This window comes from Cupressus sempervirens, chromosome 4 (genome assembly GCF_028749045.1).
Source record: "Cupressus sempervirens isolate cs-2001-9-10 chromosome 4, ASM2874904v1, whole genome shotgun sequence".
Classification (NCBI taxonomy): Eukaryota; Viridiplantae; Streptophyta; class Pinopsida; order Cupressales; family Cupressaceae; genus Cupressus; species Cupressus sempervirens.
This window is the reverse complement of record NC_143121.1, coordinates 46,199,362-46,227,002: the sequence shown is the minus strand read 5'-3', so window position 1 is coordinate 46,227,002 and position 27,641 is coordinate 46,199,362. Positions and strand designations below refer to the sequence as shown.

The 27,641-nt window shown below is 36.5% G+C and overlaps 1 protein-coding gene across 1 annotated transcript in view; it reads right to left on the bottom strand.

Annotated features, from left to right (window-relative positions):
* Window positions 1-640: 640 nt before the first annotated feature.
* Window positions 641-27,641, bottom strand: part of LOC149559862 (protein DETOXIFICATION 40-like) — a 44,911-nt gene continuing 17,910 nt past the window's right edge. The window contains exons 8-9 of the mRNA XM_089824333.1: window positions 986-1,066; window positions 641-874 (exon numbers count right to left, since the gene is read on the bottom strand). Of these exons, the coding sequence (XP_089680459.1) occupies window positions 869-874; window positions 986-1,066 (87 nt within the window). The 3' untranslated portion in view covers window positions 641-868. The remainder of the gene's footprint in view (window positions 875-985; window positions 1,067-27,641) is intronic.

Here is a 27,641-nt window from a genome sequence, read left to right as displayed (position 1 = left end):
TTAATTAAGTATCAAAAACGAAATATTAATTAAAATAATAAAAGATTTAGAGGGAAGATAAAATATTAATTAAGATAGGAACCAATCAATTAATTTGAATATTAATTGAAAAAAATTAATAAAAGAGGATGAATAATATTTAAGAGAAATAAATGTCTAAACCATTTTATATTAATTTAAATTTATAAAATGTCCAATGTGATGAAATAAATTATTTGATTGGGGGAAAAGATAGAGGATCACTTTTACAAATAAGTTCTAACCTCGAGTTTTGAACCAATTGAGTCAACACTTAATATTAACTTAAATTAATAAAGGAAGATACATATCACTAACATTAAATTAATAAAACATGATGCATAGTATTGAAAAGTCTCAATTTGATAGAAAATTAGAGAAAATTTGGATGAATGCATCCATTTTCGAAGAGATCACTAAAGATGAGCTAAACAATCTTAAGAGCCCCCAAGTTAATGGGTACTTCCATTTTAAGATGGTACAAGCATAAAATCTATTTTTGAAAAATAGATTTTAATTTTTTTTTACTCTAATATATTTGAAAAGGAAATCATCTTTTCCAATTTTAAATATCTTTAAGAAAAAAAATCTATCATTTTCATTTTTCTTAGAAAATCAAGACGTGTAAATGCTTTAATGTTTCTTTGAAATTAAATATAAATTTTAGATGTATGTTTAATCATCTTAAATATTAATTATATGAAATTGCCTCAAGCTATCATTAGTATATAGATTCCTATTAATATAAAAATACATAAGACATGACATTCAAACATTCTCCCTTCCTTTACACTTAAATGAGACTTCTCAAAACTCCAAAACTCTTATGCCATCAACTGAAATGTCTTCCTTAGGCCTACACAAAAAAATATAATTTGATATATGTTATTAATTCAAAACTATCATCCTTCATGCTTTTATGCTAATAACAAATCTTAAAGTGTAAATACAATTACAAAATTATTACCTTATCATTCGTTCTACATTCTTGATTCAAATCTTGAGGTTTAGCATCCCATGTAGACAAGCGCTCAGATGCTTTTTGCACCTACAATTTTTCCAAGTCCAAAAGCACTTCAAACACTTACAAAATAAAAGAAATAATTTATTTTTAATTTATTAATATATTGATAATATAAAGATAAAAATAGTAGTTGGAAGATACTCAAAATACTTAAAAAAATTAAAGTTTTATTTTATTCTATATAGGATGTATGTATGTATGTATGTATATCTAAGTATTAAAAGGAAGCTAAATAACATAATAACTCCCTACACTATCCTTGAGAAGACTATTATATAAAAAAATTCACAAAATATTACAATACTTACATAAAATTAACAAAAATAAATAATAATTACATAAATACTCTATGTCACAATGTTTAACATGTCGAAGAATGTTTGAGGAGAAAAGCTACATTTCAAATTCCACCCAATATATTATTTGGGAATAAATAGAAGATAATAATATACTTTTAAATACATCTTCTCACATTATTATCACCAATGTATATTCAAAGGTAGATCAATAACTATTAGATGCATATACTACATCAAAATTAATCATATGCACCTATTGTATTGAATATTCTATGTGGGTGGAACCATCAAATCCTATTAGTAAGCCTTGGGATGAAACCACCCTTAAATACACACAAAATTTCCACCATTAGACTTTTGAGGAAATCATAAATGGTTAGGATTCCCAATGACAATCATATATAAAATTTTGTGTCAAGGAAGTCTCCCTTGAAAACCCCTACTATAGTACGTTACTCTCAAAGCCTCCAACCTATCATGGACCTGTGGTTGGAAAGTGGGGATGCCCTTATGACCCTCAAGTTTAGGGAAATGCCTTAGAATCCTCATTTTTCATGTACCACTCATAACCCTTTATCATTTAAAGGTTGAGGCAAAATTTTCCTAAGATGTATGTATGCGTGTATATACATACATACATACACACACGAGTTTTCAAAATATTTAATATCTTTTCCAAAGATTATATAAATATAATACCAATGTACAATATCTATAGTACATAAATAATCATATAGACCTATAATATTAGAGCTACAACTCAATAACAAATAAAATTAAAGCAATAATATAGAGCTACTTAATATAGTAAAGGTTATTAATACATTGAGCTAGTCAAAAGGCTTGAAGTCATAGAAATTTAGATAATTTTGAATTCAACCATTAGCTTTTTTGTTGACTCATTGAGTTGGGATAGTTTCTTGATTAGTTTTCCTTTATTTGGAATCATACAATGTTACACTATTTCTTTGAGCATCTTGTTACTTTCATTCTAAAGTAAAATCCAAGGTTTAAATAATTCATTTTTCTTGTTTCCTTTTTTGGTGATGATAAAATAAGATATGTAAGAACTATTTAAGTAGAGTAAAAACTATATAAACAAAATCCATCATTTGAGACATGTCCTTCTAATGGATAGTTTCCTTCACATCTCATATCATAGTACCCATTGTCATATGCTTCCAAAGATTTTTCTTTCAAGATCATTAAAGATTAGTTCTTTTGTTTCCTTTTGATTCAAACTCTTCTCTTCTTACATATGTGCTTCCTTCTCTTCAAGAGAATTGACCTATAGCCTTTTTTCAATAATTTCTCATAATGACTAACTAAGATAGTTATGGTAAAAAAAGGAGTTTTTTTACATTTGATTCATTTATGCTAGATACCAAATATAGAAGGTTACTATCTATCCTCACAAGTAAAAATATGTGAAATAGATGAGAACTCGGAGTCTAGTGTGAGAGATAGAATCTATTAAATTCCAAATACACATAATCAAGGAAATCAAAATAGCATTATAGGGCTCATCTCTAATAGAATAGTAAAAAATATCAAGGAGAAAAATAGCATTAGGAAAGAACAACAAAGGGAACCTATAGCATACAAATACAAATTAGGAGAGTAAGTATACATAGATTAATTAAGAGGGGGAAACTGGAAAAATTAAATATAGAGGGTTCATACCAAAAATATCTAATAATAGAAAATATAAACCTCATAGAAGATGTCATCACCCCATAAAACATATTATTCATCTATTTTACACTAATGGGTTCATTTAATCTACCTGTAGATTAGGTGGGTTCAATGATGGTACATAAAAACAATATCTTAATTTCAAGAGTTTATTGAGATGATATTTCAAGCAACAAAAAGATTTATGAGTTATTTAGGAATGAGGTCTCAAATGTAGAGGATATGGATCACATCAAAATAATTGGTTCACTAATGATGGATTGAATTTTGAGATCTAAATAGAAACTTGATCACTAGAATTAGTGAGGAGATTATAATCCAAATAGTCTCAATAGTTACATTCATAATCTTCCAATAGTCAACCTCTATATAAGATCAAGAAAGTATAAATAATTTCTTCATATTAAAAAAGAGAAAAACTATAATTACCACTGGTGAAGGGTGAATAAGTTCCTTCAGTTTGAATCCAAAAATAACTCGGGAGTTGATGAAGTTCTACAATCACTAATGTGAAACCTTGAGAGAAGATCTATAGTATACTTGAATCATGTGATGGTGATCCTTTTATATTATTCAAATAACTTAAATTAGATAAAATACTATATCAATTCAAATTAAATCATCAAAAATCTATCACATAGATTACTTTTCACTACTATGATGATGTTTAAATACTCATGAAAAATAGGTCATCAACACAAAGAATATAGAGAAGTGGATCTTTTTGTGAAAATTTTTAGATGATTGGATCAAAATGGAAATAAGATAACCCAAGTATGATAAGGAAACAATATATCTTGGTATGTGAAACTGAAGAGGCATAATTATTTTCCATTTATAGATTTTTTAAGACTATAAAAAATGATAATTATTGGATAATACATTATGGTTTTTCCATTTATAAATGCTTCTTAAGAACTATATAAAGAAAACAATTCTCCACAACCATTTGTTGAACTTCCTATGGATGTGTTATAATGATTGTACACTAAAAAGAGTGCACTTCCCTAAACTGTTCTATCCAAGGTTTTCCATGGATTGGAAAGCTTGAATTTTGACTTAGGGCTCCCTAGTCATGGAGTGCAAAAGCATACAGATAAGCTTAAAATGGCTCTCAACTGAGCCTTAGAGATGCATCCCTTGCTAGTAAACAATGAAATGGGAGATTATTTGAGCAAGAGAAAGAATGCTAGTGCCAAAGAACTCTTAATACATGCAATGCAATAATACAATTATGCTAAAATGAGATGCACAATGCAACTAAGCTACACAAATGGAAGTATTACAACCATCCTATTTAGACTATGTGATCTAAGCTACTTGCAAAAGAACTACACTACATGCAAACTAAGCTAAGATGCCATGTAAACAAAATGTTATGAATGCAAGGAATGAAGACAAGAAGATGATTTTCTCCACAAACGAAAACCTCGCAACATAACAATACTCAAGAGTGGGGATCCCTTTGAGGAAATAAAACCTCTTCCTTTTCAATCCATATGGATGGGAGAGATCAAGATTAAGAGGGTGGATGATCAATGGTTGAAATAAAAAATAGGAGGGATCTGTGTGCACACACAAGTTAGCCAATAGAAAATGAGTTGACTTATCATATAAGACAAAAGTCTCATAAGCTTTTCTTTTAATTTCAAAAATAGAAAAGAACTTTATGTGTGCACTTTAAGTGGGTTAGGAGAATGGGATATTTTTATTTAATTAAAAGGGGACATGTTATTTTAGTCAAATAATGAACTTAGGATAGCATAGTAAAACTATAGGTTATAATCAAATTAATTGATTATTAGTAATTTGGTTTAGGTAAATAATAAATTAAATTAGCCAAAATGCTAAGAAGGGGGCTAATAGTCTAGATGACCATTTTTAGGTGATTACATTTGCCCCTCTTTGAATAATGTGTGATCGATTTGAGAACACATTATGTCAAAGAAAATAGAAGCTAAGTAGGCAACAATAGATATTTGATTCCAAAGAACAAAATGCAGAAAGAGAGCAAATCCTAAATGTATAGCCTGATAGTGGTAGTACTGAACACTAGGAAAAGAAAGATGATGTTAGAATCCAAGAAGGATTCTAGTACCTAGCAAAGTAGATAGATCAAGAGCAAGTGAAAAGATCAATCATATGCTCCTAAGAAATAGATAGCTATAGCAAGCGATGATAGAGTATTTCGACCCCCTCAGGATTGAAATCGAAATGAGGTAAGGGGAATATAGAAATGAGCAAGATATGAATAAATCAAGATATAGAAACATCCAATATGATAGATAAATGATTCAAACCAAAGAGTGACTATAAGAAATTGATAGAATGCCCCAGTTGGACCAGAGTTGACCACAAAGGATAAAGCATAAAAACTAGGTCAAATCAAGTAGAAATGTGCTTTTAAGCATGAAAAGGTGAATAGAAGGAAATATGAAGTGTACAAAGGGTAAAGATATGAAGATGCCTCAATGATGATTTGAAGATTAGGCCTCAGAAGGTGAGCTAATTGCTCAGAAGAAGATATAATTTTAAAATGTGATTTTCACCATCAAGATGAACTCAAATTTTGATTTCAATCCCAAAAATGAATCCAGGATGTCAAAATTAGCTAGGGGTGCAATTTTTGTGAAATTCTGAGAGGTTTGAAAATTAGGTCAAAATGAGGTTGGAAATTATAAAAGGGGCCCAAGTGTCATTTTCAAATTCATTTTTTCTTTTGTGATTTGTTAAGAGCTTGTGAGTGGTTGAGAGGCTATAATGGCTTTTGGTGAACATTCCACTTCACTGACACTATTTCGAGTGTAGCCAGTTGTACAACTAGCTAGAGCAGTATGAGATACTAGTAAGTAACATCTTTTTGTCACTTTTTTGAGCTTTTTGTGATGTTTTTTCATATGATTTTAGGGTTTTTTGAAAAATATTGTGTGATACTTAAAAAGTATCACATGTGTACTTTGATAAATATCACACGACAGATTTTCACCCAAAATGTATCACATGCATGTTATGTAATCTATTGTATGGGACATACCCATATGTCACATGAATTGGTGCAAAATGTTGCATGAGAGAAATATGTCGCACAACTTTAGAAAAAGTATCACACGATACTTTGGTAGCAAATTATGTCACCTGCAGTATGAAAAAGTATCACACAACATGTTTTTGTGGATTTTTTATTTTATGATTATATTTTTGATATGTTATTGACATGTACATGTTGTGTGTTGAAAGGAGGTATTCCCAGCACTACTAATCAGAGCCCCCAAAGTGGTGGGGTTGCATGTTGTGCAATATCTGAGTGATGATGAGCATGCAACCATATTTGTGATGGGTTTGCAATGGGTTATGCAGATGCCTCATATATGGGCAAATGATGGATTGTTGACTACACTAGCTAAGCAGTGGCACAGTGAGCATAACACCCTTCATCTACTGACTGGTGAGGCATCTATTACATTGGAGTATGTCTATCACATCCTTCAAGTGCCATGCCATGGTGAGCTAGTAATTTGTTTGATTGATTACTATTTGTCATGTTTTGCAAAGGTTGATGCAAGAGAGACTGATGTTAATCTTGGTTATGTCACAATTGTACTATGATCAGACCTCAACAGAGGGGCATGCCATAATGCAACAACTATTTCATGATGTCACTATCTTAGATCAGCATCTTATTTGGGAGTGGTTGATTGCGGAGTATGGAGTAGATTTTCCACTTCCCAGCTTGCTATGTTCATTGGTGGCTTAGGATTTAGTGATAGACAGGGGCCAAAAGGGCTTCCCACTAGGATGGGGTCAACTTGTATTCGATTTGATTGCACAACCATGTAGGATGGCATGGGGGCCTATGATACTAGCAGAGATGTACTATGAGCTATATGAGGTATTTTATCATGAGTGCCACTCATGGGCATGCAGTGTAGCAGTGGCACAAATCTAGGCTTGGGAGCACATTGTGGTGATCCAGCCACAAGTGCAACCATGAGAGCAGAGCTAGTTGTCCATTTTTGGTTATAGAGGATTTATCCCCCAAACCTATTATCAGCGGGTTTTTGAAGAGTTGACATTGTTCACATGGTGGTCATACCAAGAGTGCAATAGATGGTCTGATGCATGAGAGCTAGACTATATGAGATACAATAGGCCACCGGTGGGGAGGATGATAGATGTGGTGGAGCAATTCATAATTAGTCGAGTATGGTGATAGTTTGCAGAGCAGTAGGTGATATCGGTAGAGACTATTGCCTTTGCTCAAATACAGTCAAATGAGGCATGAGGATTGTTTCCAATGTTGGATTACCACATAGTAGTATGGGATACAATAGCTCTAGAGCTTACTCACTAGGATTATTGTCCAAATGTGGCTGATGTAGGGGCAGATCCTGCATACTTATATGAGAGGCAGATACACCCATTCCCATGATTCATAGACCCTGATACACTACTCATAGGATGGGGATACAGAGGTGGTGGAGGTGGAGGTAGAGGTAGAGGTAGAGGTGGAGGCAGGGGTGTGAGGTGGATGGAGGTTGGAGAGGGATCCCAATCAGGGAGGAGGATGTGAGCACAGGCCATGAGGGAGATGGAGGAGGAGGAGGAGGAGGTGTCACTGAGGTGATAGAGAGTGAGGAGGATAGAGGCAGAGTCAGAGTAACTAGCTAGGGAGGGTGATGATGAGAGAGATGCTAGGATCTACACTTTAGAGGTAGAGATATAGGCAGCTTGTGTTACTATTGTAGTGCAGGATTAGCAACTCATGGAGATGAGCTCCTTAGGGAGAGAGATGCTACATGGTGAGAGGTGGCTCATCATGGTGCCCATGTTGGATACTATTATGCCATTTATAGGGGTGTGGTACCACCAAGGCAGGGACTACCTAATTATTTAGAGCAGGCGGGTAGATCAAAGGGTGCAATGTAGCCACTAGATAGGAGATAGGCTCCACCACCAAGGCCACTACCTCCACCTACTGCAAAGAGTGGGAGTCAAACATAAGTTAATATTGATGTTTTGACATTGTTAGTGTACATCATTTATTTTTGAGATAGATATCTAGATTTTGGATCTCATTTTTGTATATGTACTTGTGACATATATATATATATATATATATATATATATATATATATATATATATATATATATATATATATATATATATATATATATATGAGATACTAGATTTCATTGGAAATCTTGTGTTTTTGTCCCAAATAGATGTTTCAACATTTTAGTTTCCAAGTGATGTTTCAATTTTTGTTTTTAGCTCTCATGCGTATGATATAGACTATTATGTTTCTGAAAAATATGTGACATTTGGATAGATTGAATGTGATGCTTAGATTAACCCCTTGTGAGGACATGATAGCAAGATAGATATGAAATGAAAGATCAAGAAGGTGAAAGACATGATAAAGAAAGCAAAGAAGAGTGTAGAAGTAGTTAGCTAATAGGTCCACAAAAAAGATAAAGAGAGATTTCTCCCCAGATGCAAGAATGCAAGACTAGATTAAAGAAATGAACTTAAAATGCAAGCTAATATGCAAAGTGGTTTACCGGCAAGGGACACATAACATTTAGACTCTTATTTCATCATTGAGAATTTATTATTTACATTATGAGATCATATAACCATCACTAATATAACTATGAGGATATGAATATGATCGATATCAGATAGGTATGTGGGAATCTAATCCAAGCATCAAAGACATAGGAGTCACAATGACTACTTGATTAGATTCCCTAAGTTTGGTATAGTAAGATTACACCTATATCAAGGCATAAACACTAGGATAACCCCCAAGTGTGATCTTGCAAAAAATAGTCAAGGATGATACGTTTATAAGTCCAACTATCAAAATAGGATTAGCATGAAATGCTTTAAAATACTATAGACAAATAAAGTATACCCACAAGCAAAAATTAAGAAAACATGCCCCGTGCCCCCAATCTTCTAATCAATAAAATCCTCAAGAGACCATTGGGGAGGGAACACATAGTAAAGAAATTTTCTTAGACAACACACAAATTAAATAAAGATCATCATAGCTCAATCATTTAAGTGTTTAAGTGTGTGTCTGTAAGTCATTTGGCTATTTCTTCAAGACTTGATCTTGATAGTGAGAAATATTGCGACATCAGAGACTGTAGGTAAGCTATCTAAAAAGTGTTGAGAAACACTTGATGTCCAATTGGGAGGGTGGTGTTGAGAACACTATTTTGTGAGTTACCAAAGAAACCCTAGTGCACAAGGAAACCTCAAGTAGGCTAAATAGCGGTGCCCCCAAGACGAGGACACAAAACAATCCCAAGTTAGGAAATGTGTAGCAAGATGGGTGATTAAGACTGATAGACATAGGTGCAAGGGTCTCAAGAAGTGCCTATTTCAAGGTTTTCACTACTTCGCATTTTCTTTATTTATTTTAAGGACATTTTTCAAATTTTTTGTATCTTTTTATTTTTTTATTTTTTTGGTGATACATCAAAGCACCTATTGCTAGGTTTTCACTAAGATGATAATTTTTTTATGGTATTTTTTGATTTTTAGGACTTTTTTCAGTATCATAAATATGTAGAAGATAATTGAGTAGTAGGCCTTTAACCATAGAACTTCTTTAAGTGTAGGACATTGATAGGCTCTGAAAGCTCTTCACCTTCAGGAGTAGACAATTGATAAGCACAAGACCCAAATGTTGTTGTGATAATGTATGGGCCTAACAAATTAGGTTCAAACTTTCCCTTATGCTCTCTATTCTGTTGATTCTTTGGATTTTCTCTAAGCACGAGGTCACCAAATTGAAACTTATGTGGATGAACCTTTTTTTAATACTAAGTAGACATGTGCTTTTGATAAGTCCTCATGTGATCAAAAGTTGCTTTACAGCACTCATCAAGGGTCTCTAATTCTTGTATTCGCATAGCTCTATGGTATTCATCATTTATCAACCCATGCAAAGAGACTCGCAAGGAGGGGATCTCTACTTCTATTGGGAGAACAGCCTCAGAACCATAGACTAAAGAAAAGGGTGTGGCCCCTGTAAGATTATGAATAGTAGTTCTACAGGCCCAAAGTGTTGGATTTATCTATAGTTGTTAATCTCTCCTAGAATTATGAACTATGTGATGCAAGATTTTCAGAAATGTTTTGTTGGAGGCCTCTACTTGACCATTCCCTTAAGGGTAATAAATAGAATATTAGTGTTGTTTAATCTTAAACTTCTTGCATAATTGTCTTAGGTCCTTATTTTTGAATTGACCTCCATTATCAGTGACAATAGAGGAAGGAATACCATATCAACAAATGATGTGATTTAGTATGAACAAGGCAACATGTTTGCCTATAATAGTAGATAATGGCACAACTTTGACCCATTTAGTGAAATAATCAGTTGCTATAATGATGAACTTGTGACCACTAGAGCAACTTGGATAAAGTTTACAAACCATGTCAAAGGCCCATTGTTGAAATGGCCAATATGTCACAAAAGGGATCAACTCACATCTAGGAGCATGAATTAAGTTAACATGGAGTTGACATTTTTGACAAGACTTGGCATAACGAACAACATTAGCTTGCATAGTTGGCTAGTAATAACCTACCCTAAGCAGCTTCTAAGAAAGTTCAAGGCCATTAGAATGTGCCCCACAAATGCTGTCATGGACTTTGGCAAGTTCCTTTTCTGACTCTTCTAGCTCTAAACACCTAAATAATGTTTCGTCTAGACCCCTTCTATACAAGTCACCAGCGAACAAAATATAGTGTGAGGCGTTACAATGGAATTGATGTTTTTGGTTGCACTTGAGGTTCTTAGGAAAAATTTGATCGCACAGGTAAGAGAATATGTTGGCATAATGGGAGGAATCATGACCTACAATAGTGAAAATCACTTGGTTATTAGGAGAATCATAGGTAGGATGACACAGCTCTTCCACCAGGAACTCAAATGGAGATTCATTTTCTTATAGTTGGAGAATAGATGCTAGAGTGGCCATAGCATTAGCAACTTTATTTTCTATCCTAGGAATTTTTTGACATGTTACAAAAGTGAAGTAGTTCCTTAAAGCATCTATCAACTTTTTATAGGGTATCAACTTGTCATCCTTCATTAGATAGTCATTATTCACCTAGTTAATAACAAGTTGGGAATCTCTATAGGTATGCAATTCAATTATTCTCCATTCAAGAGCCATCTTAATCCCATTTGTTAAAGCCCCATATTTTTCCATGTTGTTTGTACAAGGGAACAAGATTTTGTAAGATTTGGGAATTGTATACCCATGAGGGGAAACAAACAAGATACTAGCTCTAGCTCCATTTTGTGTGTGAGAACAATCATAGAATATTTTCCAAGTTCTCTCAGTGATGTAGATGATTGAGGCATCTGGAAATTCAGCTTGTATGGGTGTTGTATCCTCTACAAGAAACTCAACTATATCTTTTCCTTTGATGGCTTTACGTTCGACATATTGAATGTCAAATTTTGAAAGAATCATCATCTATTTAGCTAGACGAACAGTAAGTATAGCCTTGCTCAACAAATATTTCAAGGGAACAATTTTAGCAACTAAGTGAACTATATGTGCCAACATGTAATGCCGAAGCTTTTGAGAAGCAAGGATAGCTGCAAGACAAGCTTTCTCAATGCTAGTATAATTCACCTCATAGGAAACCAAAGTTTGACTAATATAATATATGGCATGTTCTTTACCAGTCTCATCACTTTGGGCTAATAGTGCTCCTAAAGAAGAAGTTGTAGTTGAGATATACAATATCAAAGGTTTGCCTAGAATAGGTGGCATCAAAATGGGAGGTTTTTCCAAGTACCATTTGATTTTATCAAGACTTTGTTGGCATTCATCATTCTAGATATGAGTAGAGCCTTTATGCAAATTCTTATTGAAAAGTTGAGCTTTATCAGCCAATTGAGAAATAAACCTCCTTATGGATCGTAGATGTCCTTGTAGACTTCTAAGTTGAATGATATTTTTTGGAGGAGGCATATCCATGATAGCTTGGACTTTCTTAGGATCAACCTCAATGCCTTTTGCTTAGATAATGTAGCCTAGCAACTTTCCTGAAGTGACACCAACAACACACTTTTTTAGATTTAGCCTAAGTTGGAATTGTTCCATTCGGTCCAATATCAAACTAAGGTCTTGAAGGTGTGTGTGTCTTGTTTCAGATTTTGCCAATGTGTCATCAACATAGTCTTCCATATTTTTATGCATCATATCATGGAAAATGGTTTTCATTGCTCTTTGGTAGGTAGCACTGGAATCCTTAAGCCCAAAAGGCATGATGTTCCAATAGAAAGTACCCCATGTACATGTGAAGGCTATCTTCTTTTGATTAGCTGGAGCTATCTTAATTTGATCATACCTAGAAAACCCATCCATAAGTGAGTACATTTCACATCCCGTAGTCATGTCTATGATCATATCAATATTTGGTAGCAAGAAATCATCCTTGGGACATGCTTTGTTAAGATTTTTGAAGTCATTACAAACTCAGATAGTTTTGTCATTTTTGGATACAAGTACAATGTTGGAGATCCATTCTGCATAATCAATTCCTCTAATAAAGTTTGCACTCAAATTTTTTTACAACTCTTCTTTTACCAACAAAGCTACATGTGGCTGCATCTTCCTCATTTTTTGTTTAATAGGCCTGATATCAGGAGAAATAGACAAATGATGTATGATAAGATCTATGTCAAGCCCAAGCATGTCCAAGTATGTCCATGCAAAATTGATCTTTTTATCTTGAAAAAAATGGGCAAACTACTCCTTTTCTTTAGCTAACAATGATTGAGCTACATGAATAATTTTGGGAGATTCCTCTATCCTCAAGTTGATTGGTTGCGTAGGTTTAATGAGAACTGATGATCTATCTTGAAAATAGCTTGGTAGACTACCAAGTACCTAATCCATGGGTGCCTCAAAGAGGTTTTCACTATTAGATATGTCTTTATTTTTACTATTTTAAGGTTTAGATACTGCCACAATGTGGTTTTTGCCATATGACCATTTATTTTTTCTTTTGATTTTATGACTAAGGTACTTGACATATGATTTTTTCATATGAATTGTGGGTTCACTAGTGGAAGAAGTGATGAGTTCAATGGCATTTAGGTAACAAGTGATCTCATAGTCATTGCAAAAAGATAGCATTTTTGGTGTTTGATATTGAATGGACCAATCTATGAGATCAGGATGGATCAATGAGAGTGAAGTAGAAGCATCAAGGTGATTGATGTGGAAAGAGTCATCTCTAGTGACATGCAAAGTTGAACCTATTGTGAATGTTGCAAAGGTATCCAGATCAAGAATAGCCCTAGAGGAACTATCATGATCCACTAAAGCATATTGTGAGAAAAACTCATTTGACCCTACACTAGACTCATCGACTACATTTGGTTGAGTTACAGAGGCATGAATAATATCCAATCCTAGTTCACAAGAGGTGTATGATAAACTTTCCCATTCATACTCTTAAGAGTCTATACTCTGATCTCTAGCAATAAGACAAGCAATATTTTGTTGAATTTGACCTCTATTCATGTCCTCATGGTCATATTCATCTTGTTCTAGTTGTTGAGAAGTGTAAGCTTCAACATCATTAGTGGTATTTGGAGTGTCTTCCCCCCAAAGAGGAGAAGTTGTAGGCATAGAGTCTTCATCTTGCAAATAGGTAGCAACAAAGGGAGGATCATCGTCTTCTGATTCACTAGATATGGGCACATTTTTAGTAGGCATTAGCATATCATCCTCTAGCCCAAATCCTAAGCTAGCAGTGTCTCGGGCATCATGACCTTGGGTATGACTTAAAGGTTCACCTAGAGCTTTTTTTGTTACTAGTTAAAGACCCATGACCTTGATAGCCCATATTTTGAAGCATCTTATATCCTTTTCCATATCATGTGGGAGAAATAGGAGTGGTAACTGTAACATCCCCTGCATCATCCTCTCCCCTATATATCTAGTCTTTAATAGCTTGTTCTTCTTTTTTTGCTTCTAGAGGAACTAAGGATTGGATGAAAGTATCAAAAAGGAGCATGGAAGATGCTAAAGGTTTCTTTTTGGTGGACTGTTTCCCATAAGATCAAGGGGAAATCAGTAGAGCAACAATAGAGTTTAAAGTGTATTCTCCCATACCAAGACTCGTCATTTTCATTTTCCACTCACACTCTGTAAGAGATGGTGTTGGCTCATGAGAAGAGTGATTATTGGGAACTAGTGTTTTAGCAATAGACAATGTGTTGATGGACATTGAGTTGTCATCAGGGACAACTACTTTAGTGCTATTGAAAGGGAACTTGATGCATTGATGATACGTAGAAGGCACCACTTACATGTGATGAATCCATGGCCATCCCAATAGAAAATTATATGCAAGGGGGATATCTAGAACTTGGACAACAACATCCTTTTCCACTTGACCAACTTGAATTGGTAGCACAATTAGACCATTGGAAGGTCTTTCAACTTTGTTATAAGCTTTTATGGTGATCTTGCGCTTAGGATCAATAGAAAATTATGACATTCCCAATTGTTGGAAGAAATTAAAGGAGATAATGTTTAACATCGCACCATTGTCTATCAAGACACGGCAAATGCGAGTACAAAAGATTTTGACTTTGACATGGAGAGCAAGGTTGTGGGGATGACTAGGAGCTCAATCATCTTCTTCAGAGAAGGTGAGGTGATAAGGTGAGGAAATATGATTCACCATAGCTTGGAATCATTCTACATCAATAGCTATGGGAACATTGGCAAAGCATGAAGCTTTTTCAAGGATATCCTTGTGCAAAGGATATAACTCCAACAACTTGAAAATAGAAATTTGAGCCAGAGTACGCTATAAGTGACTAACAAGGTCATAGTTTGAGATTCTGGAAGTGGTTGGTTGTTTAGAAGATGATGCATTCTTAGAATCTTGAGCAACTTTTAGAACAACCTTAGATTTCCCCCTATCAACAACATTAAGTGGTTCACTTTGTGATGAAAAAGAATCGGTCACCTAGAGCACCACCTTAGGTCAAAATTCATTATGTTTTTGAGGAACATTATGCATTTTTAAGAAAACTTTAGGTCATTCATCTATATATTAGTTGTCATCATTAGAATTTTCCATGCATAAATACTCAATAGGCTCAAGCATACCTATGACATTGTTTGTGTTAGCATAAGCATAGCTAATCTTGGCATCATGATTCTTTTTAGTAGCTTTAGAGGTTTCACCCTTCTCATATTCCAGTAAGGGTTGTTTAAAAGCTTTGTGATCACCATTTTTGGCAACCATCTGTGACAACTTTGCCTTCCTCAATACAATCTTGAGTCACATCTTTGAGTTTGAAACAATTTTCAGTGTTGTGACCCTTGTTTCTATGATAACTATAGATATAATCCTCTCTCCACCATGAGGGTTTGATGGGTGGGTCATTGGGTCAAGAATTATCTGGCAAAGTAATCAAGTTTTTTTCAATTAACGTTTTCAAAATCATTTCATAGAGCTCAACCATTCGTGTGTAAACATGTCATATCTTGGTAAACTTAGAGCTTTTGTTAGATGTTTGTGGCTTTACATTTTCTTGGTGCTTTGTGGTGTAGATGATAGTGGAAAGATTAAATGTAGGTTCCTTGGTCTTAGGAGTATCCACCACTCCATCATTGACAACATACTTGTTTTTATTCCAAGGTTTACTTTTGTTTGTACCATTTCCATTGTTATTCTTGTCTTTGTTTATGACAATATCACCCTTTTTGATAGCAACATCTTCAATATGATACGCACTCTCAACTATGGCATTGAAAGATCTGAATAATTTTTTCCTTAGATCAAAGTATAATTTTGGTATGAGAGTATTGACAAAGATATCAATTTTTTCAACCTTGGGAACTTGCCAGGGATATCGAGAGTATAATGACCTCCATCATTGAAGATATGTTGCAAAAGGCTCTCCTAGTTTTTCTTTGATGTTACATAAGTCTAGCACTATTCTAGGATGTTCAATATTATAGGAGTATTACTGGATAAAACATTGTGAAAGCTCATCAAATGTCTTAATGAGAAGACTCAATTTGGTGAACCATTCCATAGCTTGCCCTCTTAGACTCCTAGGGAATAACCTCATTAGAAAGGTGTCTTCATGCATAAAATCCATGCTAAGAGCATAAAAATGTCTCACATGATCATGAGGATCACTATTTCCATCATATTTGTCATACTTAGGAACCTCTATATCCTTAGGAAATGGTAACACATAAAGACTCCTATCAAATGGAAGGGCACATATTGAGTCAACAAATGAATTTTTAGGTGGTTCTTTTGAAGTTTGCAGTTGTGTAAATTATTTCCTCAGCTCTTCTATTTCTTCCCTTAATATTTTAGATTCAGTAGATTCTCATTTTGGAATTATACGCTCTATATCAAAATCTTGGGGAAGTTTCCATCCTCTTGCTGCCATGTATCAAAAATATTGATCTTCATTTTCCTCTAAAGCTCTAAGCATCATTTTTTGAGAAAAGCCATCTTGTTGGAATTTTATAACATCTTCATTGGTTACTTCTTCATCACTTTCATGATGAGAAGGGCATGCACCCATGGTGACTCTAGGATTTTTTGGAGGTGTGTTGTTTCCATCATTTCCATCAAAAGGATTTTGAGAGCAAATCTCGTTGTTCCCTTCATGGAAAGTATAATTATTTCTTTCAACTTGCTAACATTCTTTCTCCCTAGCATATAATGCTTCAAAGATCCTTTGGTTTTCATGTTCTCATTCCTCTAAATGATTTTGGAGTTCATTAGGGTGCACCATGGTGACCAAACCATTCCCACCCTTAGGTATCTCACAAGGTGTGCCAAATGGGTTTTCAAAATTGTAAAGAAAATTATGCCTAACATTAGTTGTTTGTGTTTCAATTAGTTCAGGGTCTTCCACACAAGGTTGTCCATGAGGACGTCTAGGTGGGGTTTCTAATTGTTTGAAAATAAAAGGGGTATGGTTCTTACTCCCAACTTAAAATCTAGTTGCAATCAGCATGTAAAGACTTGTCTTTGTTTCATAGGACAAGAAAAGTAAGTTAGATTTGAAGCTTTTACAATCAAGATTAGTCACTTGTCAAAGTGTGATAAATGGCTTGTCAAGCAATGCTCAAGAATTTACAGCACAGGTGACTCAAGCTGAGCAAGTGAGCAAGAAGCTCAATAGCAAGTAGCTAAAAAGTACGGTAACCAAATTTTTGACAAGTGATTTATCAGGGACATTCCAAGGCTTACATCCAATAGACTAGACCTATCTTTTCAACATTGGATAGTTTCCTAACATATACATATGTAACTAGAATCCAGGGAACAAGAGTGACACACCCTAGACTATAAAGACCAGAGTGTAGACATTATTTTGGCAAGAAATGACCTTAGGCGATACTTTCCCTATTACCAGGAAATAATAGGATAGCATAAAGTGTCATGCAATACTATTCAAAATAGAAGGGCAATACTTTTCTTGTAGGTGATAGTTTGCACAAATCGATAGGATAGAACTTAGTACCTGGGGTAATATAACTCACAATAGGTAGGCGATACAATTTTGGAAAATTTATATTGCACGATATTTCTTCAAAGACCAAGCAATAAAGTGTTAGTTTTTGTGTACAAAAGACTAGTTTTGACTCCAAAATTTATGTTTCAGTCTTGACAATTAGATGATTTTTTGAATCAAATAGTGTAGATTTCTAATTTGTGTCAGTTATCAGCAAGGTTTGCAAATAGTAAGTGTTTTAACATGTCTTCAAATAGTTGAAAAAGGGTAAAAAAAACCTTTCCAACATGCACTTGGGATATGATAATAGCCTTTCTACTAATATTACTACAATTGTTTGATGTGCAAGAACGTTAACACTAGTCAATACATCCTAAAATAGTAGCCAAGCAATCTAACTTAAGGTCATGGTTCATTACTCAACAACTTGGCCCACGCTTGATGCTCTTTTGCCTCACACCAAGTGGTTACCCATAAGAGATATTGGCTTTTTCATAGAAGTGGCATAAGCACAACTAAGGGAACACATATGGTGAGTGTAAATTTTGGGGTGATCTAGGTAGTACACTAGGATCAATCCTTACACCAAGAAGTTGAGCATCAAAATAGGGTGGATACTAACCTAGGGTGTCTAGATAAAGCTTTCATTCATAGTGTTTCTCTTGTTCCCAATTACGGGACACCCCACCTTGCAGTGGTTAATAGACCTCATGGCCACAAGAGCACCTTAAGCATTCTTGCCTAGTGATCTCCCTATGGTTGAAATCCCATAAGTGATCACACTGATCAAAGACAAGCACTATGTCTACCAAGGCTTTGTGTCCTTGATAGCCATGAGTTTATAGTGGGTTGGAAGAGTCAAGTAATTTTCTTGTCCCCACTTGGATCATTCCTCTTAGGTTGTCTGAGAACAAGCCCACTAAAAGATCCTAACTAAACATTGAGTGGATCAACTCTGTGATGAACCTCCTTATAGCAATATCGTGAGAATGCTCGAAATAACAAAATACAAAGTGATAGCAGAACTCAGAATGAATCTACTGATCGCAGGCCACTTCGAGGGGGTAACCTCCTTTGAGCAAGCTCAATACAATAAATTCGTCCGTGTCCATCAAGGGCCTCAACCTATTCTTATATACTGGGTACGATCTAGAAAAGTAATACTACCTATGCATGTGGGATAATAAAATATACTCGCGGGATGACTTACAAAGCATATGCGTCCAACAACACTACTCTAACAAAATAAACAGAAGGAACACACAGGTTCCTAACATCCCCTCTCCCTTAGAAAAAAGCTTTGTCCTCAAAGCTTAAGGTGTGGAAATTGTTGTTGAATCTGAAGAAGGGGTTCCCAGGTAGCATCCTCTGGTTGCATGCCATGCCACTGAATCAAGACCTCCGAGATGGAGCGAGAGCGAAGCTGGTGAGTGCGCTGGTCAATGATTGCCACCGGCTCCAGGATAATGGATCCTTCCGTATCCATTTCAGGGAGAGTAGTTTGTGCTCTGACGGTGGTACCCAGAACTTTCTTTAGACAAGAAATATGAAAGACTGGATGAATGCGAGAAGAAGGAGGAAGTTCCAGTTTATAAGCAACTGAACCAATCTTCTGCAGAACCTTATAAGGCCCATAAAATTTTGGGGCCAGCTTATGACGCCCTTTCAGCTTTAGGGAGGATTGTTTGTATGGCTGTAGACAAAGAAAAACCATATCCCCAACTTGAAATGAGCGCTCAGAACGGTGTTGATCGGCTTGCTGTTTCATCCGATTACGGGCCATGTGAAGATTATCCTGTAAGGTACGAAGAATCTGATCCCTGCTGCGGAGAACTATGTCAACTGCCTGGACTGGTGAGCTGTTGGGAGTGTAGGGAAGGAGCACTGGAGGTGCCTGACCATAGACGGCTTCATATGGAGTCATTTTAGAGGCAGTGTGGTAAGAGGTATTGTACCACCATTCAGCTAAAGGGAGCCACTTGGCCCACTGATGTTGCTGTTCGGAAGTGAAGCAACGAAGATAAGTTTCCAAGCATTTATTGACAATTTCAGTTTGACCATCAGTTTGTGGGTGATAGCCCGAACTCATCTTCAGTTTGGTGCCAGTTTTCTGAAACAGTGCAGTCCAAAAATGACTGGTAAAAGTTGCATCACGATCAGAGACAATGGAAGAAGGGAGTCCATGAAGATGAAATATCTGGTCCATGAAGATTTGTGCAACAGAGGAGGCAGTATAGGGGTGGCTGAGGGCACAAAAATGACTATATTTCGAGAGACGATCAACCACAACCAAGATCACTGTCTTGCCACCGGATTTAGGAAGCCCTTCAATGAAATCTATAGAAATATCAGTCCAAATCCGTGTAGGGATGGGCAATGGTTCGAGCAAGCCAGGAAGGAGGGTCGTTTCACCCTTGTGGCGTTGGCAAGTATCACATTCAGCCACCATCTGTTGAATCGTCTGTTTCATCCCTTTCCAAAAGAAGTTTCTCCTTGCTCGCTCATAAGTTTTGAGGAAGCCTGAGTGCCCTGCTGAAGGAGAAGCATGGAGTTCATAAAAAATAGCCTGATGTAGAGCTAGGTTCTGAGGAAGCACTAGCCGACCCTTGTATCAAAGAGAAGCACCATCCCAAGAGTAATGTGGTATAGCAGAAGGATTATTGGCTAGCTGGTGAATGATTTGAGATAAAGAAGAGTCACTGTCATAGCCCTGCTGAACAGACGCTAACCAATTGGGAATGGGCATAGAAATAGCGGAAAGGGAAGCTTGATTATCAAATGTGCGAGAAAGAGCATCTGCCACAATATTCTCCTTACCCTTCTTGTAGGTGATCTCATAATCATACCCCATGAGTTTGCTGACCCATTTCTGTTGTGTAGGAGAGGATACCCGTTGTTCCAGGAAGTATTTCAGACTTTGGTGATCGGTTCTGATGCAAAAATGACTCCCTAAGAGGTATGGCCGCCACTTCTGTACAGCACGCAAAATAGCCATCATTTCTTTTTCATAAGTAGAGAGGGCTAGATTCTTACCAGAGAGGGCTTTGCTAGTGAACGCAATAGGATGGTCATCTTGCAGGAGAACAGCACCCAATCCATTGCCGCAAGCATCACTCTCAATAGTGAAGGGTTTGGAAAAATCTGGCATCGCGAGAACAGGTGTACTGCACATAGCCTGTTTCAGTTGTTCAAATGCAGTCTCAGCAACAGGAGTCTAGGAGAAGGCATCCTTTTTTAACAGAGCTGTCAATGGTGCTGCAATTTTCCCGTAATCTTTGACAAACTTGCGGTAGTAGCCAGTCAACCCCAAAAAACCCCGAAGGCTCTTGAGAGTTTTAGGATGCGGCCAAGTTTTCATGGCATCTATTTTTGTAGGATCCACCCGCACTCCATGGTGTGCAACAATATGCCCGAGATACTCCACTTCCTCCTGGCCAAACACACATTTAGATAGTTTTGCACAGAGTTGATGATCAGAGAGAAGTTGCAAGACAAGCTCCAGATGATGGAGATGCTCAGCCCAAGTTTTGCTATATATGAGGATATCATCAAAGAAGACCAGAATGAATTTCCGGAGGTATGGTCGAAATATGTTATTCATCACTGCCTGAAATGTTGAAGGAGCATTCGTGAGGCCAAAGGGCATGACTAAAAATTCATAGTGACCATCATGTGTGCGGAAGGCAGTTTTAGGTATATCCTCCTCATGAACCCGAATTTGATGATACCCAGAACGAAGATCTAACTTGGAGAAAAAATGAGCCCCATGAAGTTCATCAAGAAGTTCATCAACAACTGGAATGGGAAACTTGTCCTTTATAGTGAGATGATTAAGTGCTCGGAAATCAATGCAGAGTCGCCATGACCCATCTTTTTTGCGAACAAGCAGAACTGGAGAAGAAAAGGAACTAGTACTAGGGTGAATAATACCTTGCTTCAGTAAGTCACGGACAAGTATCTCGATTTCGGTCTTCTGATGAAATGGGTAGCGGTAGGGCCTGATGTTGGGTGGAACACTGCCAGGAAGGAGCTGAATACGGTGGTCCTCTGGACGAGAAGGAGGTAATCCCACAGGTTCAGCAAATATACCAGAATACCTGTCCAAAATGTGTTGGAGATCGGCAGGAGTGCTAGAGACTGCTGATGGCTGCATCTGAATGGAATGGAGCTGAGCGATGACACCATGTGAATTCTTCTTAAGAAGTTTTTCCATACGGTGTGAACTGATGATGCTGAGAGACCCTGGTTGTAAGCCTTTCAAAGTGTGTTGGTGCCCCTCGGCTGAAAACTGCATCCAAAGTTCAGCAAAATCCCAGAGAATGGGGCCAAGAGTGCGTAACCATTGGGCACCCAAAACCACATCACAGCCACCTAAGGGTAAGGCAAACATGTCAGAGCACATGTTATAATCTCCAATAGAGAGACGCACATTGCGACATTTCCCTTTACAAGGTAAAGTGCCCCCATTGGCAATCATGACTTCAAAGCTAGAGCAGGGATGGATAAAGCAATCAGCCTGTTTGGCTATTCGTGGATCAATGAAGTTATGAGTGCTACCAGAATCAATGAGTATAGTAAGAGGGATCTTCTTGAAGAAACCCTGGACCCGCATGGTTTGTGGAGTAGTGACTCCTGCCAAAGCATGGACAGATATCTCTGGTGGAGCTTCTGGTGAAGGAGGTTCAGGCTGGTGAGGCTCAACCTCATCATCCACTGTTTCCTGAGCATCTACATATTCTTCCAGTTCCGGTGGAGAATCCACATCCAAGAGATAGAGCTTTTGCTGAACACATCTATGGCCCCGAGACCATTTCTCATCACAATTATAACAAAGCCCTTTGTCTCGCCTGACTCGCATCTCTGTTTCAGACAAGTGCTTGATCGGAGTAGTTCTGGGAGCTGGTATGACTGGAGGGTTGTGAGAACCTGTATTTCTGAATGGAACAAAATTAGATCTGGAGCGTTGTAGAGCACTAATCTTGTCTTCCGCTAACTTAGCCAACCCAAGGGCTTCCATCATTGTAGTAGGTCGAAACATTTTGACTTCTGAGCGAAGTGCATCCTTCAGACCACTGACAAAACAACTACGGAAGAATTCATCAGACAAGCCCTCTATGTGATTAGCTAATTTTTCAAACTCTGTCTGGTATTCTCTTACAGTGCCTGTTTGACGCAGTTTAGTGAGTGCTCCTGTGAAATCATCAAAGGAACTAGGGCCAAAGCGCTCTAAAATGAGGGTGCACAATTCTCTCCACGTTGGGCCATCATTAGCCTTGATGTACCAACGGAACCATTGAAGAGCTTCATGTTCCAAATGAAAAGATGCAAGGGGGACTTTGTGGTTATCCAAAGTATTATGCAAGCTGAAATACTGCTCTGCCCTATAGATCCATCCAGTCGGATCAGAACCATCGAAGCGCGGAAAATCAATCTTTGGTCCACGGAAATTGCCAGAAGAGGACCCAGTATCTCCTGAATGGTTTCGGCTCATGGCTGACTGCTGAAAGTTAAGACCCAGAATTTTGTCATCCAGATCTTGAAGTTTGGTTTTGAGGGATGCAATTTCCTCTTCCATGATTTTTGCTCCTGTACGCGTAACAACCATAAAACAAGGGGTTTTTTTTTTTTTTTTTTTTGGGAATGGGTAGAAGATGAGAAACAAAAACTTTTTTAGTTACGGCAAACTTGGATTTGGGTAAAACTCATATAGGAAATGGGTGTTCGACGGGTGGTGGGAGACTATCTGGGGACAAGGGAAAAAGAAAAATGAGGGTTTCAAGGGTAGGGAGGCGAAATGAGGCGAACAGTCCAAGAGGGATAAGGGAGCAAAATGAGGAATTGAATCTTGTGGCTCAGTTTGGTGGCGATTGGATGAGAGGTGAAAAAGATAGGGCAAACCCTAAAATTAGAGAAATGAGGGATTTAGGGCTTTGATATGTAAAATTTGGGGTTGGGTCGCCAAAGAAGGAAGTATGCGAAATGATATTGCAGACGTTCTGCGGAAGTATGAGCAGAAACAGAAAGCAAACAAGGAAGCTACGACTAAAAAACAGAAAAAAATTTACTCTTTTTTTTTTTTTTTTTTTTTTTTTTGAACAGTCGACTTAGAAAAATTCACTCACAGACAGAACAACTGAAAAGAGTTATTGCAATAACAAGAGATATTAGAAGTGAGAGGAACCTGAAGGCCACGACAGAAAAAAAATTTGATGTAATTTCCACCCAGCGAGCCCAAGAGAGTGCTCTGATACCAGATGTGATGAACCTCCTTATAGCAATATCGTGAGAATGCTCGAAATAACAGAATACAAAGTGATAGCAGAACTCAGAATGAATCTACTGATCGCAGGCCACTTCGAGGGGGTAACCTCCTTTGAGCAAGCTCAATACAATAAATTCGTCCGTGTCCATCAAGGGCCTCAACCTATTCTTATATACTGGGTACGATCTAGAAAAGTAATACTACCTATGCATGTGGGATAATAAAATATACTCGCGGGACGACTTACAAAGCATATGCGTCCAACAACACTACTCTAACAAAATAAACAGAAGGAACACACAGGTTCCTAACAAACTCTTGGAGGTCAAGATTTTTGATTCACCTCAAGGGTGAAGAGCATACTCTCCTATTCCAACCGCTTCACCCAAACACATGAATAAGAGTAAATTATCCACTTGCTTTCAAAATCCAAAGGTGGGTCAAGATTTCTAATTCACTGCAAGGGTGAAGAACATACTCTCTTATCATCAAAGAATCCTAATTACAAGTTTTAATGTGCCCACAAAAATGAACAACTAGTATATGCTGCATATGAAATAAAAAGAACACGCAAGTTTTTGGTTATGATGTATTGGGCAGCCTTGCAAAAAATCGTTAGTATCCCTTTTGCATTTGGAGCTTTGACATGCATTCATTTAAGAAATGTTTCAAATTTTCAAAAGTGCAACCTGTAACCACAACCATTACCACCATGGGTTAGCTTCCAAAAACAAAACATAATTTGTGAATGGACTTCTATAAAACTATTAAGAACTTGTTAAAACTAGCAACTAGCCAACAACAATTGAAAACTGACCAAGACACCTCAAATAGAAAGCAAATCTCTGTTAGGTGATAGGTTTCACTGGAAGACTGTTGTACGATACTTCACAGTATACCCGTACAACATAACTTCTTTGTGCGATATATTTTCTTAAGCCAGGTGATAGAAGTTTGCATACAGAGGTGATATAGTTTAGTACTTCCATGCGACACTATTTTCAAAAAATAGTATCACACAATAGTAGTAGGAACTATCATACAAAACTAGAAAAATCTCACCCAGAACTGCAACTATTAAAAAATGAAAATGCGGAATAGAAAACAAAAATGGTGATGAAAACAATAAAACTAAGGACAAAACCATTGTTCTGCCCCATAGTGGGCACCAAAAATTACACTAAAAAGAGAGCACTTCCCTAAACCCTTCTATCCAGGGTTTTTCATGGATTGGAAAGCTTGAATGTTGGCTTAGGGCTCCCTAGTCATGAAGTGCAAAAGCATACAAATAAGCTTAAAATGGCTCTCACCTGAGCCTTAGAGATCTAGCCCTTCCGAGTAAACCATGAAATGGGAGATTCTTTGAGCAAGAGCAAGATTGCTAGTGCCACAGAACTCTTCATACATGCAATGCAAAAATACAACTATGCTAAAATGAGATGCACAATGCAACTAAGCTACTCAAATGGAAGTATTATAGCCATCCTATTTAGACTATGTGATCTAAGCTACTTGCAAAAGAACTACACTACATGCAAACTAAGCTAAGATGTCATGTAAACAAAATGCTATGAATGTAAGGAATGAAGACAAGGAGATGATTTTCTCCACAAAAGCTCTTAAGCACTTCAAATGAAAATCTTGTAGCATAACAATACTCAAGAGTATGGATCCTTTTGAGGGGAGAAATCCTATTCCTTTTAAAGTTATATGGATGGTAGAGATTACGATTGAGAGGTTGGATGATCAATAGTTGAAATTGAAAATAGGAGGGATCCATGTGCACACACAAGTCAGCCAATAGAAAATGAGTTGACTTATCATATAAGACAAAAGTCTCATAAGCTTTTCTTTTAATTTAAAAAATAGAAAAGTACTTTATGTGTGCACTTTAAGTGGGTTAGGAGAATGGGGTTTTTTTATTTAATTAAAAGGGGACATGTTCTTTCAATCAAATAATGAACTTAGGATAGCATAGTCAAACTATAGGTTATAATCAAATTAATTAATTATTAACAATTGGTTTAGGTAAATAATAAATTAAATTAGCCAAAATGCTGAGAAGGGGGCTAATTGTAGGGCCCATTTGCCGTTGCACCAAAAGCCATGACTGTTAGTGAACATGGAACACCACATAATTAACCACCTGTGGGCAGGGGAGCACGTCGCATCACCCAACAATCTCCCCCTCGACGCGCATACCAGGTGCTTACACGGGTCAGGAAGGCACTGGGGAGATTTGAACCCATGACCAAGCCAAAACCAGGCTCTGATACCAATTGTTAGGATAAACCACAGACATAAATAAAAACTACATGCAAATATAACCAATAACAGAAAATAATAGAACACACAGAAATGAACACAAGGCACCAAGATTTAACGTGGTTCACCCAATCCCTAGGCTATGTCCACCAAACAGCAAGTCCGATCTTATTACAATCCAGTGATTACAACCTGATTACAATCCGTAATCCCTTACAGCTCAATACCGCCGCAAGAACCAATTTCGCATCACCACACATCAAAAAATACCCAACCCTAAGTCCTTTTTATACAAGTATTAAACCGCTTTAGGGTTATAACATGTCGGCCATATGTCGGCCATATGTACAATACTTTCCTGATCAGTCACCACAATCTAACACTAATAGCAAAGATGACCATTTTTAAGTGATTATAATGATATCAAGTGTGAGCTAGATGGATTTAAACATGGAAACATGTGCAAATGTCTAATAGTAATAAACCAAAAGGACCTAATACAAAAAAAAAATATTATCCATCCATACCTAACACTTAAAACACTAAACTAACGACTATATTTTTTTTCCAATAGATGGATTTGCATTAAAAAAACAATTCCTTCGCCTTACAAGGGGGACATGATCAAGTGTGGTTCATAATCAAGGGACTATATGTTATTCTTCCATATTTATATCCCACTTATGAATACCAATAGTCTTGTAAAATACTAAAAATCAACTGTAGGAGAAATGATTGAACATGGACGCCTATGCATATATTTATAAGTTTTTCTTGGTGCCTAATGAATCCCCAACTTAATCACTTATAGTCTATTAGTCTTGATTAAGTTTATACTAGATGTGATCTCAAATGGTTTGGATATTGATACTTAACTTCTAAATGATGGTTAGAGAGGACATAAGTGAATCCTCACATGACTCTCAACACCTAAAGTTGAGAAGGATGTCTTTTCATCACATCAATATTTTTTGGTGGATTTAAATCCTCAAAAGATTTGTAATCAAGGTCAAGTAACTCCTAGGTCAAATAAGGGCATAGAAAATTTATGATTGAAGCTTAAAGATGTTGGAAATATAAGAGGAGTAACTGAGAGGGAAGGGGTGAATCAGTTACCACTAAAATAAATCTCAAATCCCTTAGATGTCAGTACAAAACAAAACTTAGGAAACTAAATAATGTTGATGCTCGACAAACAAAGAAAATGTTGTAACTTGGTAAACACTAACATGAAAATCCTTAGATATTTATCTATGATTATTATTACTTTAACTTAGTTGCAAATATATAAAAGTAAATAGCATGAACACATTTGACTCCAAGATTTAATGTGGAAACTCAATCTAGGAAAACCACCAACTGCAACTAGTTACTATTTTTCACTCTTCTAATGTGAGCCCTGTTAAGAGCCAACCCTATTAATGGTTACAAAATACACTGTTAGGTGTGACCTTGTTAGAGGATTTAATCACCCTATTAGGAGTGGTCTTGTTAGAGGTCTTGAAACAATTCAATAGAACTATCAC